The sequence below is a fragment of the Mustela nivalis genome (genome assembly GCF_964662115.1).
Source record: "Mustela nivalis genome assembly, chromosome: 4".
Taxonomy (NCBI): domain Eukaryota; kingdom Metazoa; phylum Chordata; class Mammalia; order Carnivora; family Mustelidae; genus Mustela; species Mustela nivalis.
This window is the reverse complement of record NC_139023.1, coordinates 71744544-71760661: the sequence shown is the minus strand read 5'-3', so window position 1 is coordinate 71760661 and position 16118 is coordinate 71744544. Positions and strand designations below refer to the sequence as shown.

At 41.4% G+C, this 16118-nt stretch overlaps 1 protein-coding gene across 2 annotated transcripts in view; it reads left to right on the top strand.

Moving 5' to 3' along the window:
• The first annotated feature begins 1662 nt into the window (after positions 1-1662).
• The window catches only part of NOCT (nocturnin), a 29248-nt gene continuing 14792 nt past the window's right edge, over positions 1663-16118 (top strand). The window contains exon 1 of one of the 2 annotated variants that reach the window (XM_082727655.1): positions 1663-2123. In XM_082727655.1, the coding sequence (XP_082583781.1) occupies positions 1934-2123 (190 nt within the window). In that variant the 5' untranslated portion in view covers positions 1663-1933. Of the gene's footprint in view, positions 2124-4509; positions 4526-16118 lie in introns of those variants that run through there. The other variant, XM_082727656.1, reaches the window with a different exon arrangement.

Genomic DNA, 16118 nt, shown 5'->3' with positions numbered 1-16118 from the left:
AACACTTTTTATGAGCTAATTTTATTATCACCCTTTATTTTATGTAATGACTAAAGTGTGATTCTATGTTTTATAGATAAGGAAACTGAGACCAAAAGGGCTTAATGACAGGTGCCTGGGTGGCTCAGTCGAAGCCATCTCTTCGGCTCAGATCATGATCTCAGGGTCCTGGGATCTGGCCCTGCTTTGGGCTCTCTGCTCAGTTAGGTAGCCTGCTTCCCCCTCTCTCTCTCTCTGCCTGTCTCTCTGCCTACTTGTGATCTCTGTCAAATAAATAAATAAAATAAAATAAAAAGAGGGCTTAATGACTTGATAAGGAGATTATCTCCTAGAGTTGTGATCAACTTGTACCAGCTGACTCATCCATACTCTCTGAGTATTGGATATATAATCAGGGTCTGAAAAATATTTTCAATATTCTTGCTAATGAAAAGCTTCCAATGCCACAAGATAAGAGAATCAGCAAAATCATGGGAAAACCAACAAGAAAACATTTCTAACTCATAAGTCATCCAAAGAGGAATCCAGTCTTGGCCCACCCTCCCCCTCACTCGACTTCCATTCCTGGTTAGTCATTTCCTACCCGATGGGAGATGTTTCTTCCATCCATTCTTTTCCAGTACTAGATACAGATCTAGAATATCTTTCTTCTCAGCTGGTCTACTGTCTCCTGCCTTTTCATGTGCCAGAAACACATGATCTCCAATTAAAACATGACCCTAATCATATCTTTGTGTAGCCCACAAAACTTCAGTAAGTCACATTTCCTACCAAATTAAGTCTGGTATAATCTCTGCCATCCGAACCATAACCTATCTAAGCGTCTGTCTTCTTACTCCTTAGCTTCCATCCTACATAACTAAGAATTGTTTTTTCCCCAAACACACACACCCATGGCTTTCTTATTTCCTTTCTTCTTGTATAAATAACCACCACTCCCCTCCCAAATTCCAGGTGTGTTAAATTCTAGACCTCCTAGTCATGGCCCAACTCAAATGCCAATTCTAATAAACTTCTGAGAATCCTCAAGACTTTTTTTTCTCTAAACAACTTTTTTTTTTTAAATTTCCAATTTTCTTTTTCTTTTTTCCTCAAGCCTGTTATGACTTCTAATGCCAAGCTTGTGGCTTTTGTGGCACTAATATTAATCTACCTCGTAGAGCTTTATCGTCTGATTTCTCTTGCTACCTTCTGCCCACTTTGCTGGAATATAACACCACTGAGGAAGGGGACACTGTCATAGTCATCATGGCCCTTGCACACAGTGGGTGCTTTATATGCTTTATTTAATTTCACTTAACGCAACCTATGTTTCCGAAGGGATGGGGTGGATGCCTTTTTCTGTACTCACACTTACATACACACGCACACACTGATGCGGTCTTCCACCTGGACACACACGTGCCCCTAGGGCCACAGCCCTGAACGGTCTCGGGACTCTCAGCCTGTGGACGCTTCCATTCCAGCCAGCGGAAGGGGAGGCTGCATTTCTATAAAACACTCTAACAGATACTTATTACTTTAGAACTCCTACAGCCTCCACCCTACAAAGAATTTAAGATCTTCTTCCTGTCAAAATGGTATTACCCTGAGTCCGGAAACCCCAGCCTGGTCGCGCCAGGGTCCGATCCCACGATCCCCCCCTCCCGGTCTCGCTTGGTCGCGCCCGCTTTGTCAGCGCGCGGCGCTCGCCGGTTACCCTCTAGCTCTCGCCAGTCCGCAGCAGACGGCGCCGCTGCTGCTCGAGCTGCTGTTGCTCGTCCATCTCGGGCTCGCCTGCCCAAGACTGCCCCGAGGCCTGGGCCGGGCGACGAGGACCGGGAGAGCAAACGCTCGGACGGCTCCCGAGAGTCTGTTGGGTTCGCCGGCCTCGACCTCGGCCAGGCTCCGCTCCTCCCGCGCGTGAGGGGCCTCGGCGGCGGCGGCGCCCGGCATGTATCAGAGCCCGCGGCGGCTCTGCTCCGCCCTGCTGCAGAGAGACGCGTCCGGCCTGCGCCGCCTGCCCACTCCCGGACTGCGCCGCCAGTCGCCTCCGCCGGCGGCCGCCCCCCGGCCCGCGTCCCCCCGGCTCCTGCTGGCGGCCTCCGCGGCCTCGGGCGCCGCGAGGTCGTGTTCGCGAACAGGTGAGTGCACGCTCCTGCGCGGAGAACGCCGCGGCTCCGAGCGCGGCCGCCGCCTGGAGACGGCGCGGAATGAATGGGAAGTCCCGGGCTGCTGGGGTGTGGGTCAGGCCGAGAAACGGGTCCTCCCCTCCTCCCTTTTCCGCTTTCTCCTCGCCCTACCTATCCTGGGGCTTGCACGTCCTGGAAGAACTGGAACACTGTTCGGGGTCCCGCGTGATCCTTGGATGCGGTGCATTTGGCATTCCGCGTTCCTGACTTCCTGCTACACCTGCCCCTTCCAAGGCCGCAAATTAACTTGTGTCTGTTTTGTCTGTTTTACTTCTTATTGCGCTAGATTTTGTGTGAAAAAGTCACCTCAAGTGATATTTTTAATCATGTAACTTGTATGATTTAGATGTTACGAATTTTTTATTAAGTCATGTTAATCGTATAGTAACACACATTTACTTGTTTTACATTTATTTGGATTTTTTTCCTGAGCCTTCCACTCTTACTACCTAGTCTGTGTCCTGTATACCCGGGTTAAGATCTTGTAAAGCCGATGCCTTCCGCTTGTCAAGAGCCAATTTTATGCATCACCTACCCTGGACTTTCCCTTTTGTGCTACCTCCGTTTCTGCCGGTGGACACCTTACCGTGTCTACAAATTACATACAAATTAATGATACTTTCAAAAATGAAAAATGAAGGTTCTCTTTCAAAACTGGCAATTCATCCCCCTATACAGTGCATTTTGTGGCAGTGCTCAAGTTAGGTTATTGCTGTTCAAGACATTCGTCAAACCATCCTGCATTATAAATAACTGCATTTTGCTCAGAAAGTTTGGGATTAATTTAATTAGGGCAAATTGAGCAGTAGAAAGAATATGTTTAATGTGGTTTTCTTTTATTAATGAAATTGATCATCTAAAATCTAAAAGTGATTGAGTTGGAACTAAGACTTTAAACTCTTCCCAGATTATGATTGGTGAGTGGTTTGGCTGAGACATACTTTTAAAATTAGGATGATTCACCAGGTTACTGTAGACTCCAAACTCCATAGTCTTTAGAAAGGGTGGACTTGACAGTCCTATTCAGGTTTTTGGCTTTTTGGTTTTTATAGCGCCATGAATACATTCATTACATGAAATTACACTGTTCCTATTCTCAGGGTTTCTTTTCTTCCCCACCCCCTTCCTACCCCCCCCCCCCCAGCTTTACAGGAATTTGGCATGTTGTGAAATAGCTGTTAGAATGGGTGCCACCTAATAACTGTTAGTGTTCTTTCTTGCTGGAAATTTTCAACAGGTCGTTGTTAGGTTGGAGGTGGGAGAAGGAATAAAAGAAAACCAGTTGATCTCTTCTGTACCAACTCATATCTCAAGAGTCCCTCAGGCCAAGTTAGTCAGTAGTGGTACATGGGAATATAGATAGCTCGTGTGACACAGATACGGCTAACTGTGCTGATGAGAAAAGGTCAGGTTGGAGAGAGCATTTGGAATGTTAGGCTTTTAACATAGAAAGGTGTTTAATGAACTTTTTAAAAGTCTCTGAAAACCCTAGTTTTACAAATAAAGAACTTGAAAGACCTTTTATGGTACTAAAGTACCATAACTTTAGTAACTCAGTTACTACAAAATCTAGAAGATTTTCCTTTTTCCTACAGTTTTAACTTTAGCTACTTGTTAGAAGAAACATGGGAACACATTCACTTATTCACTTATTGCTTGATTTCTTTCATTTAAGAAGTCTTTGCAGAATGCCTCACACATACTGTAGGTGCTTTATTATAAAAGGTAAAAGCATGTGAGCCTTAGTCTGCCTTTGCAGAGTTTACTCCCTAACAAGAGAAGAGTTTGCACACAAAAAAATAACTATTTAATGAAATGAAACACCTTTTCTTCTCTTAAAGTTTATACATGACACAGGTGCTGGAGATTGGGAAGTCCCTTTCAGCAAAGATGACCCTTTTAGCCTTCAAAACATGATTGATATTTGAGCTCAGTCTTGAAACATGGTTGGGATTGAAAGAAATTAAAATATTTTATTTGGGAAAAGGCAGGAGCAAAAAGGGAAAGGCATGAAGCATGGATGCAGCAGGGTGAGAGAAGAGACTAAAATGTTTTCCAAAGAGCCTCAGAACCAGCATTAAGTGCTTTTAAAAATGCAGATTAATGGATCCTACTGTAGACTTATTAATAGACTTCTTATTGGTGGGCCCCAGATTTCAGATTATCCTTGTATGTCCCAAAGTTTAGGCATCTGGCAAGAGAAGTCTTCAGGTAGCTGAAAGCTACTCTTCCCTCCAAGAGAGTCTGTTGTTGAGGGGCTGGGGGGGTAGGTAATGAGTCCCAATCCTTGACTCCATTTGATAATCATTTTCTTCCTAACTTGTGCCCCTTGGCAGTCAGAGGTCACTGGAAAGGTGAGTACAGTCATCAAATCCTAGATGTTACAAGAATTTAAAGGGGAACTTGGAGATAATCTCAGTGTTTTGCTGTCTTTCTCACACAAGGACAGCACCCCCCATAAAGAAGCAGCAATTGCAACAGTTACTGTACTAGATGAAATGCAGTCAGGAGTCATCTGTGGGTTTTTAAATGCAGTCTTCCAGATCCCTCCTCCTCAGATAATTAAGAGTTGGCTGAATTAACTGTTCATAACCACTGGAACATGTTGCTTTTTTTCTTGGTACAATTTTTAAAGCAAATACCAGCTCATTTCAGGAGGCGGCTCTATTTAGTATGTCCCTTAGCTCTGTGAGTAAGCTGTTTATGAGAGAGAAGAAATGAGAAAGCTTGTAATTACCAAGTTTCTACAGAATAAATTGCTTTCCTTGTGGGAGAACTAAGGTATGATTTTCCTGTAGCATTCAATGCTAAGAGTTTAAATAGTGAACTGTTGGAGGTATTTGACTTAATAATCATGTCTTCAGAATCATATTCAGCACACTTACATACGAACATTTGCAAGTCATTTAATCTTGCTTGCTATCTCAACACTGGACTTACCTAGAAAAGATTCATTCAATCCAGAAATTTTATTGAATACAGTACACTTAAAAGGTCCATATTGTATCACATGACTACATTCAGCAGGAATTGAGGAGACAGAAATCAGTGTGGCTGGTAGATTCACTGGGAAAAAACTGCTTTAAATAGTGAAAAGGAGGGTACATCTGTGGAAGGGAGGAGCATGGTGGATGATGGGGAGAGAAGAGGACGTGAGAAGGTGGCAGGTATGCAAGCCGTGATGAACACCATCAGAAAAAGAGGTACTTCAAGAATCTGGGATGCTTGTTAAAATATAGATTTCTTGTATTTGACCTACGTACTTCAGTCAGTTGCTTCCGGGAGAAGCCTGGTTAAGTTGTATATTTAACAAGTTCCCCAGGTGATTCTTTCTGGAAATCTTGGGGAATATTTTATAATCTTCACTCCTCTTTCCAAAGGTATGTATTTCTGGAAAGTTCCAGAAACCTGGGAGAGGATTCTGGAAGAGTGTTAGAGTCTGTGAGCTTGGGCCCCCAGGCATTTTGGAAGCCTCTGAGCAAGAACATTTACCAGAACAAAAGTAGGCTTTATGAAAGGGGAAGAGTTGGTGTATTTATGAAAGTTCAGTGAAGGAAACTTGAGTCTGACGTTGTACTGGAAGTGGATCAGTGTAATTGTACAACTTTGGGAGTGGGTACGTGGGTAAGTATAAAACCATGTAGGTTTCAATGATGTCTGTTAAGGAGAAGTGAGGCAATTTCTGATTTCTTGGAGGAGGAAGAAGTGAGGAAGCATCTGTATTTGCTTAAATTCTAATCAGGATTTATAGACGTGAATAAATACTGAGAAATTTAAGATGATGTGCACGGGTATTTGGCTTCATACTAAACTCACTTGTATTTTCATAAAAAGCAGCTAAAGTATTTTGGATTTATTGTTGGATTAGGCAAAAACCAGGGCACCTGGGTGGCTCAGTCTGTTACATGTCTGACTCTTGGCTTCAGCTCAGGTCATGATCTCAGGGAGGTATGATGGAGCCCCGCTTTGGACTCCTCACTCAGCATGGAGTCTGCTTGAGATTCTCTGCCTCTCCCTCTCTCCCTCCCTCCCACATGCTCACTTGTGCACACTCTTTTCTCTCTCTTTCTCTAAAATAAATAAATCTTTAAAAAAAAAAAAAAAGGCAAAACCAGCCTTCCCACAGGAAGTAGTAAGACCTCAAGTGGATAATTTTAGTTGTCCTCTAGTCTCCACATGGTGTCAAAGCAACACTTCACATACTGTTAACATGAATTCTTTGACAGGGGAGTGGGCAGGAGTGCTCAGGGGGAAAGAAGGATAAAGAAAATTATTAGTCATATTTGAATGCCCCCCCAAGAAATACTCTTTTCTCTTTCTAGTATCAACAAATGCTTGTGCACACTTTGATCTTCTGAATTTTAACATGAGGCTTGAGCATCTGGTGATTCTGATGTACAGCCCAGACTGACAGCCACTTATTGACCACACACACAGGTGGACACCCATCCAGTGAAGAGGTGTGTTTTACTAAATGCACAGAAGCCTGCTAGAAGTTTCTTACCAACACATTGATTCCCATGTCTCCAAAAGTTAGATTCTGCTATGGAATTATGAGGGATTGTGCAGAAAGGAAAATTTTATATATATGTATATGTATATATGTATAGTATATGTGTATATATGTATGTATAATACAGATATGTTTGTATGTTTTATATATATATATATATATATATATGTTTATATATGTACATGTGTATATTCTCGGCTGTGGGGGTAGAGCTTGGGAAGGGAGGGCAGAAGAAGAGAGAGAATCTTAAGCAGGCTCCACACCCAGCTCAGAGCCCAGGGCTCAATCTCAGAACCCTGACATCATGACCTGAGCCAAAATCAAGAGGCATGCTTAACCAATTGAGCCACCCAGACACCCCAAAAGGAAAATTTTAAAGCCAGTTTTATTCCATTTTCAGAATTGGAGTAGTATGAAAAGTCCACGAAAATAAAAGTTAACAATGCAGACAAAATTAGAGTAAAGAAATGATGCAGTAGAATGTCCAGGGAGTCCCTTAATCTTGTTGTGCCTGCTCCCACTGACTTCCTTTCCCCCAGCTCTTTGAGCTTCTGAAAGTCCTTGAGCCAGGTCCATTGCCCGTCTCCAGATAAACTTGTGCCAGTGTACAAAGTAAATTAGTTTGCAGATTCTAAAGATACGTAAATACAATGGTTTTATATTTCCTTTTTATGTTTTGCTGTCATGAATGTCAGCCATTATTGAGGGACTGTGGAAAGAACTTTGTCTTTCAGATCTTCTAGGTCAAATAGGTTTGCTGAGACCTATTCTGGAATTAGTTTCTCTTTCACATGGTTCATTCTGAATTTTATTTGGTAAAAAGCCATGATGATTTTTTAAATTAAGTGTTTAGAAAATTACAGGAGTAACATGCCCATTAATAAAAATCTTCTTTCCTCAAAACTTTAAATGTCTTTATGAGTATTGATTATTTCTAGAAGCTTACAGGATTTTTCTTATCTTTTGTGTTCCAGAATTCCATCAGGAAAAATGTCTCAGCATTGGGCAGACCCATTTAATCTAAAGGCATACCTTTATTTCTTTCTTTTTAAGATTTTATTTATTTACAGAGAGCAAGCCTAGCAGGGGGAGGAGCAGGCTCCCCGAGGAAGGAGATGCGGGACTCCATCCCAGGACTCTGGGATCATGACCTGAACCGAAGACAGATACATAATGACTGAGCCACCAGATTCTAGGTGCCCCTAGAATCTCCTTTCTTTAGCACAAGGAAAAGTGTCTTATTTTTTGGATCATTTAATCAACTCTGTCATCTCTTACTCTCATGTTCTTAAACTCCTGTTAGATTGGTGGCCATGTAGATCTATCCTGTGTATTTCTTCTCTCGTTTTTTATTTTTAACTTTTTAATTTTTTTTTTTAAGATTCTGTTTATATTCGACAGAGAGAGACACAGTGAGTGAGGAACACAAGCAGGGGGAGTGGGAGAGGGAGAAGAGGCTTCCTGCTGAGCAGAGAGAAGATGCAGGCCTCAATCCCAGGACCTCAGGATCACAACCTGAGCCAAAGGCAGATGCCTAATGACTGAGCCACCCACGTGCCCTTTTCCCTCATTTTTTAATGTCTTTATCGCTTCTCCATTTGTGAGTTTTTCTGAGTATTTCTATTTTGCAGTCATTTATTTTATTTTAAATTTTTTTAAGGTTTTATTTATATGTCAGAGAGCCGGCACAAGCAGGGGGAACAGCAGGCTGAGGGAGAAGGAGGCTCCCTGTTAAGCAAGGAGCCTGATAATGTGGAGCTTAATGCCAGGACCCCAGGATCATGACCTGAGTCAAAGGCAGCCACTTAACCGACTGAGCACCCAGGTGTCTCTCTGGGTCATTTAAAATTTCTAGACATTTTCCCTTTTTTGATAGAATCCTATTCTTGTTTCACGTCCATAATACTGTCTTGTAGCTTGTTTACTTGCCTTATTTATTTATTTTTCAGGAGAGAGAGAGAGAGTGCACAGGCAAAGGGAGAAGCAGGCTCCCTACTGAGCAGGAAAGCTTTTGATACGGGGTTTGGTGGCTGGCAGGGCTCAATCCCAGACCCAGGAATCAAGACCTGAGCCGAAGGCAGACACTTAGCCACTGGGTGGATGCCTGAGCCACCCAGGCGACCTCTCCTGTAGCTTTAAATGTAGATATGTATTCCTGTTTCTCCCTCAGGCCTCTTCTAAAGGGGAGAGCAGTTTATGTGTTCTGTAAGTGGGAGAGTTATGTGGTAGGTGGACAGGTCTGCTCCCGTAGGAGGGAGCAGGCTGGACTTAACTCCTCTTTAAATATTCTTGAGGTCAGAGTTAGACCTTGATTTTGTCTGCTTGCTTGCTTGCTTTCTTAATTTTTATTTATCTATTAGTAATCTCTACACCCAGCGTAAGGCTCAACTCACTGCCCAAGTTCAAGAGTCTCATGCTCTTCTGACTGAGCCAGCCAGGCTCCCCCGGTCTGCTTTTCCTTTAGATCTGTCACCCTTGGTAGCCCTTTGGAGGCATATATCCCACTTTTCTTTGAAGCATTCTCTGGTTTTGTCCCACAGACAGAAGCCACCCTTACTGTCTAAGAGGGAAGCAGGGCAACTAGCTCATCTGTTTTCAGAAGTCATAGTTGAGAGAATTACCCTAATAATTGCTCCTCAGCTTCTCCTGCCCTTTGTCTTTCTTGACTCAGCTTTGAGTTTCTTCAGAGCTCTCTTGGAAGAACCGTGTTTAATGGGCCTGTGGTAACTTGTACTGTATTTTCCTTTACTCTGGTTTTCTCTGCTAATGCATATCTGTCTGTTTCTACCTTTTGGTATTTTTCCAAATTTTTGGCTCATTGATGGCATCCTTTCTTGTCTTCCCATACTGTTGTTTCATTCTTTATAAAAATTTGAATACAACTACTTTATTCCTGAAAGTTCTTGGGAAGGAGAGAGTGAATGTATGTTCTGCTTCATACCTGGTGACCTATTGAGTATAACATTTCAACTCCCATTTTCTTTTTTTTTTTTTAATTTATTTGTTTCAATCCCCATTTTAAAAATGAGTGGTGGGAATAGAGATTTTAAAGCTGTTAACATTTTCACTTCAGATTATGAAAGATCATTCTTTTTCTTCATGTCCCTTAATTATTCAAGGCAGGCCATGGAAATTTGTATGTGAAAATCGTTTTCCCTTATTTCAGGTGACTTAAAATCCTTTATTGGTTTTGTGAAATACATACAGAGTGGCTATAAAATCTCATTTCAGTATAATCTAGAACAGAGGTCTGCAAACTCTTGCTGAAAATTAGGCAATATCTTAAACTTTGTGGGCCTTAATGTCTGTGTCACAGCTACTTAGCTCTGTTATTGTATTATGGAAGCAGCCCTGGATAGGACGTAAGCTTCCAGCCCTGAAATTTGAATCTCATACAGTTTTCCCATGTCATGAAATACTATTATTGTGATTTTTTTTTTCAAACATTAAAAAATGTGCAAGATCACCAGCAGTACAGAACAGGGGTGCCAACTAGATGCAGCTCATGGGTTATAGTTGGTGGACTCCTGATCACAAAGGAAAAGGTCTGTATTAATCAGTAGATTTTTCCTTTTAGCTTTCATTTTTCCATTCACAACTAAAAACAGACCATTTTCTTAGGCATCATGTAGTAATACAATCTTAATGTCTTAGTGGAGAGCAGTTATCCCACCAGGTTCTGTCAGTTTCTACCTTTTCATATTTCACTTCAGAGCCATTATGCTAGAAAAACCCAGTTTGTACAAATGGTTGGTCAGCCAACAGTTGAGCACCAGTTAAAACATTTAAGCTAAGCTTTGATTGTGGATGGATTTCTTTTTCCTCAGTGATAATTTCTTTTCTTTTTTTAAAAGATTTTATTTATTTGACAGAGATCGCAAGTAGGCAGAGAGGCAAGCAGAGAGAGGGGGAAGCAGGCTCCCTGCTGAGCAGAGAGCCCTATGTAAGGCTCGATCCCAGGACCTGGAGATCATGACTTGTGCCCAAGGCAGTGGCCCAACCCTCTGAGCCACCCAGGCGCCCCTTCTTAGTGATATTTTCTAGATGAATCTGGCATGACTGAAGGTATGGCTTAGCCTGGAAAACATTTTCGCATTCTTGTTTAGTCTGTGACTGCTGCCTAGTGAAGAAAGGTCGTTTGGATTGTCACGCCGTGTCTAGGTGTTTGTATTTTTAGACATGTTAGGTTAGAGTCATGACCTTCACTTGGTATCTCTAGTAATGCCACGTAGGTTGTTAACACTGCTCTGTACACTCTGTGCCATGCCAGTGCGTGTGCTGTGGTGGCAGTGACGTCGGCAGACGGAGAAGGTGGAATTCGACCTCTGTTTATTCCTGTGTGTGCCCTGGCAAGGCACCATTGCAGTTGTCCTGTCAGTCCTGTCGGAGATGCTGATGAGCAACAGTCCAAGGTGCGGATGACTTTCTCCAAGGCCAGATGCCTCAGGAGTTGTGCAGTCTTGAAAAACTGTGTCGTGATGTCTCAGCCTCAGTATCTGTTTCTATCATATAGTGAATGCAGGACCTACTTTGGTGGATTGTTGGAAAGAGTAATGAAAATACTTGGAAGGAGTATGGCATGTGGGCTCTTAGATGTTAAGAGCCAGCCTTCTCTTTAAACCCAGGAAGTGAACTTTGCTAAATAGAACAGAATAGTGAACATTTAACTGACCACTTAGGGTTACTAGGTGTATCTAGTTTAACTCAATCCTCCCAGTAACCCAGTGAAGTAAATTAGAGTGAACCTCAGTTGAAAAAACTGAGGCCCCAAAAATGTAACTTGTTCAGGATCTCATTAGTAAAAGGAGGAGCTGGGGTTTGATGCAAGCCAGCCTAACTTGAGTTCCTGTGTTTAAGACTGTTTTTGCTTCTGCTGAACTGTATAGCCTGATGGTACTGAGAATAGTTGAGGCTTTGGCCATAGTACTTTCACGTACTACGTGCTCTGTGCAGACCTGTCACATTTAATCCATGATGCTGAATAACAGATTTGAAGACTGGACACTGACTAAAATATTTAATCCTCACCAGAAAATAGTATCTTCCTAAATTGGCACTTAGAATCCAGTTCCTAGGATCCAGGAATTAATGTCCTTCACGTCCACATTCATACACAAAATTTGAAGGTGCTTAGGTGCAGTTACCAGTGGACCTGTGTACTAACACAGAGAGAGGGCCCCAACTACAGTCTCACCAAATGGGACAAGTCACTTAAACTTCTGAACCTCAGTGTCCTCACCTGTGAAGAGCCAAGGACTTTGACAGGGTTCCTTGGCACTTCGCTCTCTCTTGGCTTTGTGTGTGTGTGTTTATTTGTTAGTCCAGTTTAGTTGGCATATACATATATAAAATATACACATATACAGTGTTATAGTATTTTCAGCATCTTCTGTCAACAGTTTTAAACGCCCTGGGCGAGGTGTTCGAGGAAGTCGTAAACAAAGTAGACACAGTCCCTGCCCTTTTGGAATTTACAGTCTAATAAGTAAAGGACAGGGTTTGTAGTTCAAATGTCAAGGACAGCTTCAGAGAAGCAGGCCATGTGTAAGGAAGAGGGAGGCACTAGGGCTTTTGAATCATAAAGCTGTATAGGCAGGGAAGCTGGAAATCTTTATTTACTGATTTTTTTCAATAAATATTAAATATATCTCATACCCAACAATCCAAGCTGATTATGTTGCTTATCTTTGCCTGTCACCACTAATTTATCTTGAAGGTGGCTGCATTTATTCAGGAACTCTAAGAAAGCTAATTGAAAATTTGCTTGCTACTGAAGGAATGATGTGAACTTTCTGAGGTAGTTCAGCACGTGGCCAGTAGATGGTAGCAAAGGATTGCTGTTTCCATGATGCCTTCCTGTGATGGCCGTAGCTTAACAATTTTTGTGTACTCGGCTCTTTGAGGTTTCCTTGGGCCCAGGTTGGTCAGCTCCAGCAGCCTTCCAGGTGTGTATGCAGATTATCCTGGTCCTTTTTAGCTTTTGGTGTTTAATCAGCAGTTTTTGCCAAGCCACAGTTTCAGGAGACTAAGCTCAAATTAATTTTGAGAGAAATTCACAGGCTGAATTGTTTGGGCAAACTCCAGTGTATGCAACTGCTGAGTAACTAGAAACATGTGAACAGATGTCTCTCTGGTGTAATTTCTAAATGCTCTTAGGACTGGTTGAATGGGTAGGCCCAGCCAGTTTGGGTCTCAACCGTTATGATTCTCGTCCAGCATTTTGATCATTGGTGTGAAAGTGTTTCATTTAACCCTGATCATTTCCCTCTGATGGTTGGCACTCTTAGGCACTGATACTGTGGTCTGCCTGTTCCTTCAGCTTTGATATAAAGAATAAACATACTTTCTGTATTTTTGTGATTAGCCTACTTCTGCTTTGTTTTCTGGGAAAGAAAGGACTAAACAGGGGATGTTTACATACTACTACTATATTTCAGGAATCTAAATTTCAATTCTCTGGCAAATCTTTAAAGGCTCTCATGAGGTAGGTGAGAGTTATTTGTTCCTATAAAGTAAAATATCTGTGAGGTATTAATGTAAGGAATGAAGGCGTCCAGTTCTAAATGGAAATGGAAATAGGGTTATAGAAAGAAGAAAAGGCAGGGGATTGAAGTGTTATTGTTAAATCATAGCTAGGATAAGAAATGAAGCTATTTTGATCTGCCTATTGCCTGTATAATTTATATAATGTGTACCACACTCAGGATGACAGCTGATACTTTTCCTAGTAAAATGCCTGGGGAAAGAAATGAACTTTGGGGGGAAAAATACAATATGGGGTCAAATCAAGAATACCCATCCCTAAATACATATAATAAAGTTTACCTGAAAGCCAGTATAACTGCCAGATAAAGTCTAACAGGTTTTGTTGAAATTTTATACTTTCAGTATCTTAATTACCACAGGGATGAATTATTTGTCCTGTCTTGCCTGAGAAGATTGGCTTTGGATGTTGAGCTATTCTGAAGCTTGGACGGTTTTTTTCAAAGTTCCATATAATAACCCCTTTAATGGCATAAAGCTTAAGTAGGATGGCTTGAAATCTGGGAATCGGACATGGTTTTATGTGTAGGAAGAATTTTTTTTTTTTTTTTTTGGACAGACAGAGATCACAAGTAGACAGAGAGTCAGGCAGAGAGAGAGGGGAAAGCGGGGGGGCTCGATCCCAGGACCCTGAGATCATGACCTGAGCTGAAGGCAGAGGCCCAACCCACTGAGCCACCCAGGTGCCCCATGGAAAGAATTTTTTTAAATCGGTTCATACTCTAAAAGAAAAAAATGAATGTTGCTTAAAAAACAACAACAACCAGGTGAGAAACAATGAAAATAAGTTATTTCCTCATTGTAAAAAGGGCATAATAAGAGTAGCTGCCTCCTAGGATTTGTAAAAGGTTTAATTGAAAATGCAGTCAAAGCAGGCAGAATTTGTAAGTGGTGCATGTTAAGTATTAAGTAATCCTTAGCTGCCACTGGCATCATTGTTTTTTATTTGTTTTTTTTTTTTTTTTATTTTAGGGTGAGTAGGGGAGGGAAGAAAGGTGCCCCATAATTTTTGCTTTCTTTTGTTTTCAAATTTACATTGCCTTACTACCCTGCAGTCCTTATGTGGGTCTGAGTCTTGGTTGGCTTCACAAAAATAATACGAGAAGTCTTTGGTGTTCAGTTTTACTTATTAATTCCTAGCTTGGGATTTTGTGCTTGCTTTGACATGATGTCTGTATATTACCAGAATGTTTTGGAAAATACAGCCTTTAGAAATAACTAAGTAAGTTCATACATTTTGGGGACTAGAAGAAGAAAAGAAAATGCATTGGGACTTCCCCAAATCCTTTCTGATTTTTTCTCTGGTTTCATGACTTTATGAAAATAATTTTTTTGTACAATTTTATGTATTTATTTGACAGAGAGAGAGATCACAAGTAGGCAGAGCAGCAGGCAGAGAGAGACCTGGTGGGCGGAGTGGGGGCTGCAGTCTCCCCACTGAGCAGAGAGCAGACGCAGGGCTGGATCCTAGAACCCCAAGACCATGACCTGAGCCGAAGGCAAAGGTTCAACCCACTGAGCCACCCAGGTGCCCCTGAAAAGAATGTTTTTGAAGTACAGAAAAATCTAGTTTGGATAGCAGAAATAAAAGAGGGAGGTAAGGAAAGAGTATCCATGATTTGTGGGTGTTTGTACTCTCTGGAGCAGCAAGGAAATGGCTTTACAGCAGTGACCTCCCAGCTTCTGTGATTTTATCTTCTGCCAGTTTAAAACAAATTTAGATACGTGCTCTGTGTTATATCAATTACATACATGACTGCTTTCAATCTATTGTTTTTTGGGTTTTTTTGTTTTGTTTTGTTTTGTTTTTTTAAGATAAAAAAAGTTCTCATTTTCTTCCCAGGGGATTGCCTTATTTTATTTTATGTCCCTCAGAACAGGATGTCCATACTTAAAAGATGGTTGATCGGGGTACCCGGGTGGCTCCGTTCTTAAGTGTCTGCCTTCAGCTCAGGTCATGATCCCAGGGTCCTGGGGTCAAACCCCCTGTCTGGCTTCCTGCTCAGTGGGAAGCCTGCTTCTCCCTCTCCCACTCCCCCAGCTTCTGTTCCCTCTCTCGCCGTTCTCTCTCTGTCAAAAAAATAAATAAAATCTTTTAAAAAAATAAAAGATGGTTCATCTAGAATAGAAATTCTCACTTTTTACTCTCTGGATCCTTTTATAGTCTCCCCCCCCTTTTTTTTAAGTAAGATTTTTATTTGACAGAGAAAGCCGGGAAGAGAGGGGAATACAAGCAGGGCAGTGGGAGAGGAAGAGAGCAAGGAGCCTGATATGGGACTCAATCCCAGAGCCCTGGGATCATGACCTGAGCCGAAGGCAGACGCTTAACAGCTGAGCCACCCAGGTGCCCAGATCCTTTTACATTCTTAAAAAAATTTTGAGGACCCACTGAACTTTTGTTTATGTGGGTTATATATTCATATGCATATCGATAAATATGATAGAAAGAACAAGAGAAAATATAAACACGGTTTATAAAGTCATTTACTATAATAAAATCAATATTAACATAAATGACATTTTTATGGAAGAGTAGCTATATTTTCCAAAACAAGAAATTAGTTAAAAGAGTGGCCTTGTTTTACATTTTTTGAAATCTCTTGAAGTCTGGCTTATTAGGAAACTGCTAGAATTCTCATATCTGCTTCTACATTCAATATGTTGTGATATGTTGTTTTGGTTAAAGTTTTGAAGACATTCCCATCTCACAGATAACGTAGTTGGAAAAAATTACTTTAACGTCATTTTTAGATCATTATGGATATATTTTGTGGTAGAGTGTATGTTAGTAGTTATTTACAGCTTGAAATCTGGTGCCCTATCAGTGAGCTTTTTGTGTTCTGTGACATTAAAATCAACTGATTTTTCTGGTATTTTGAACAGATTTTTTA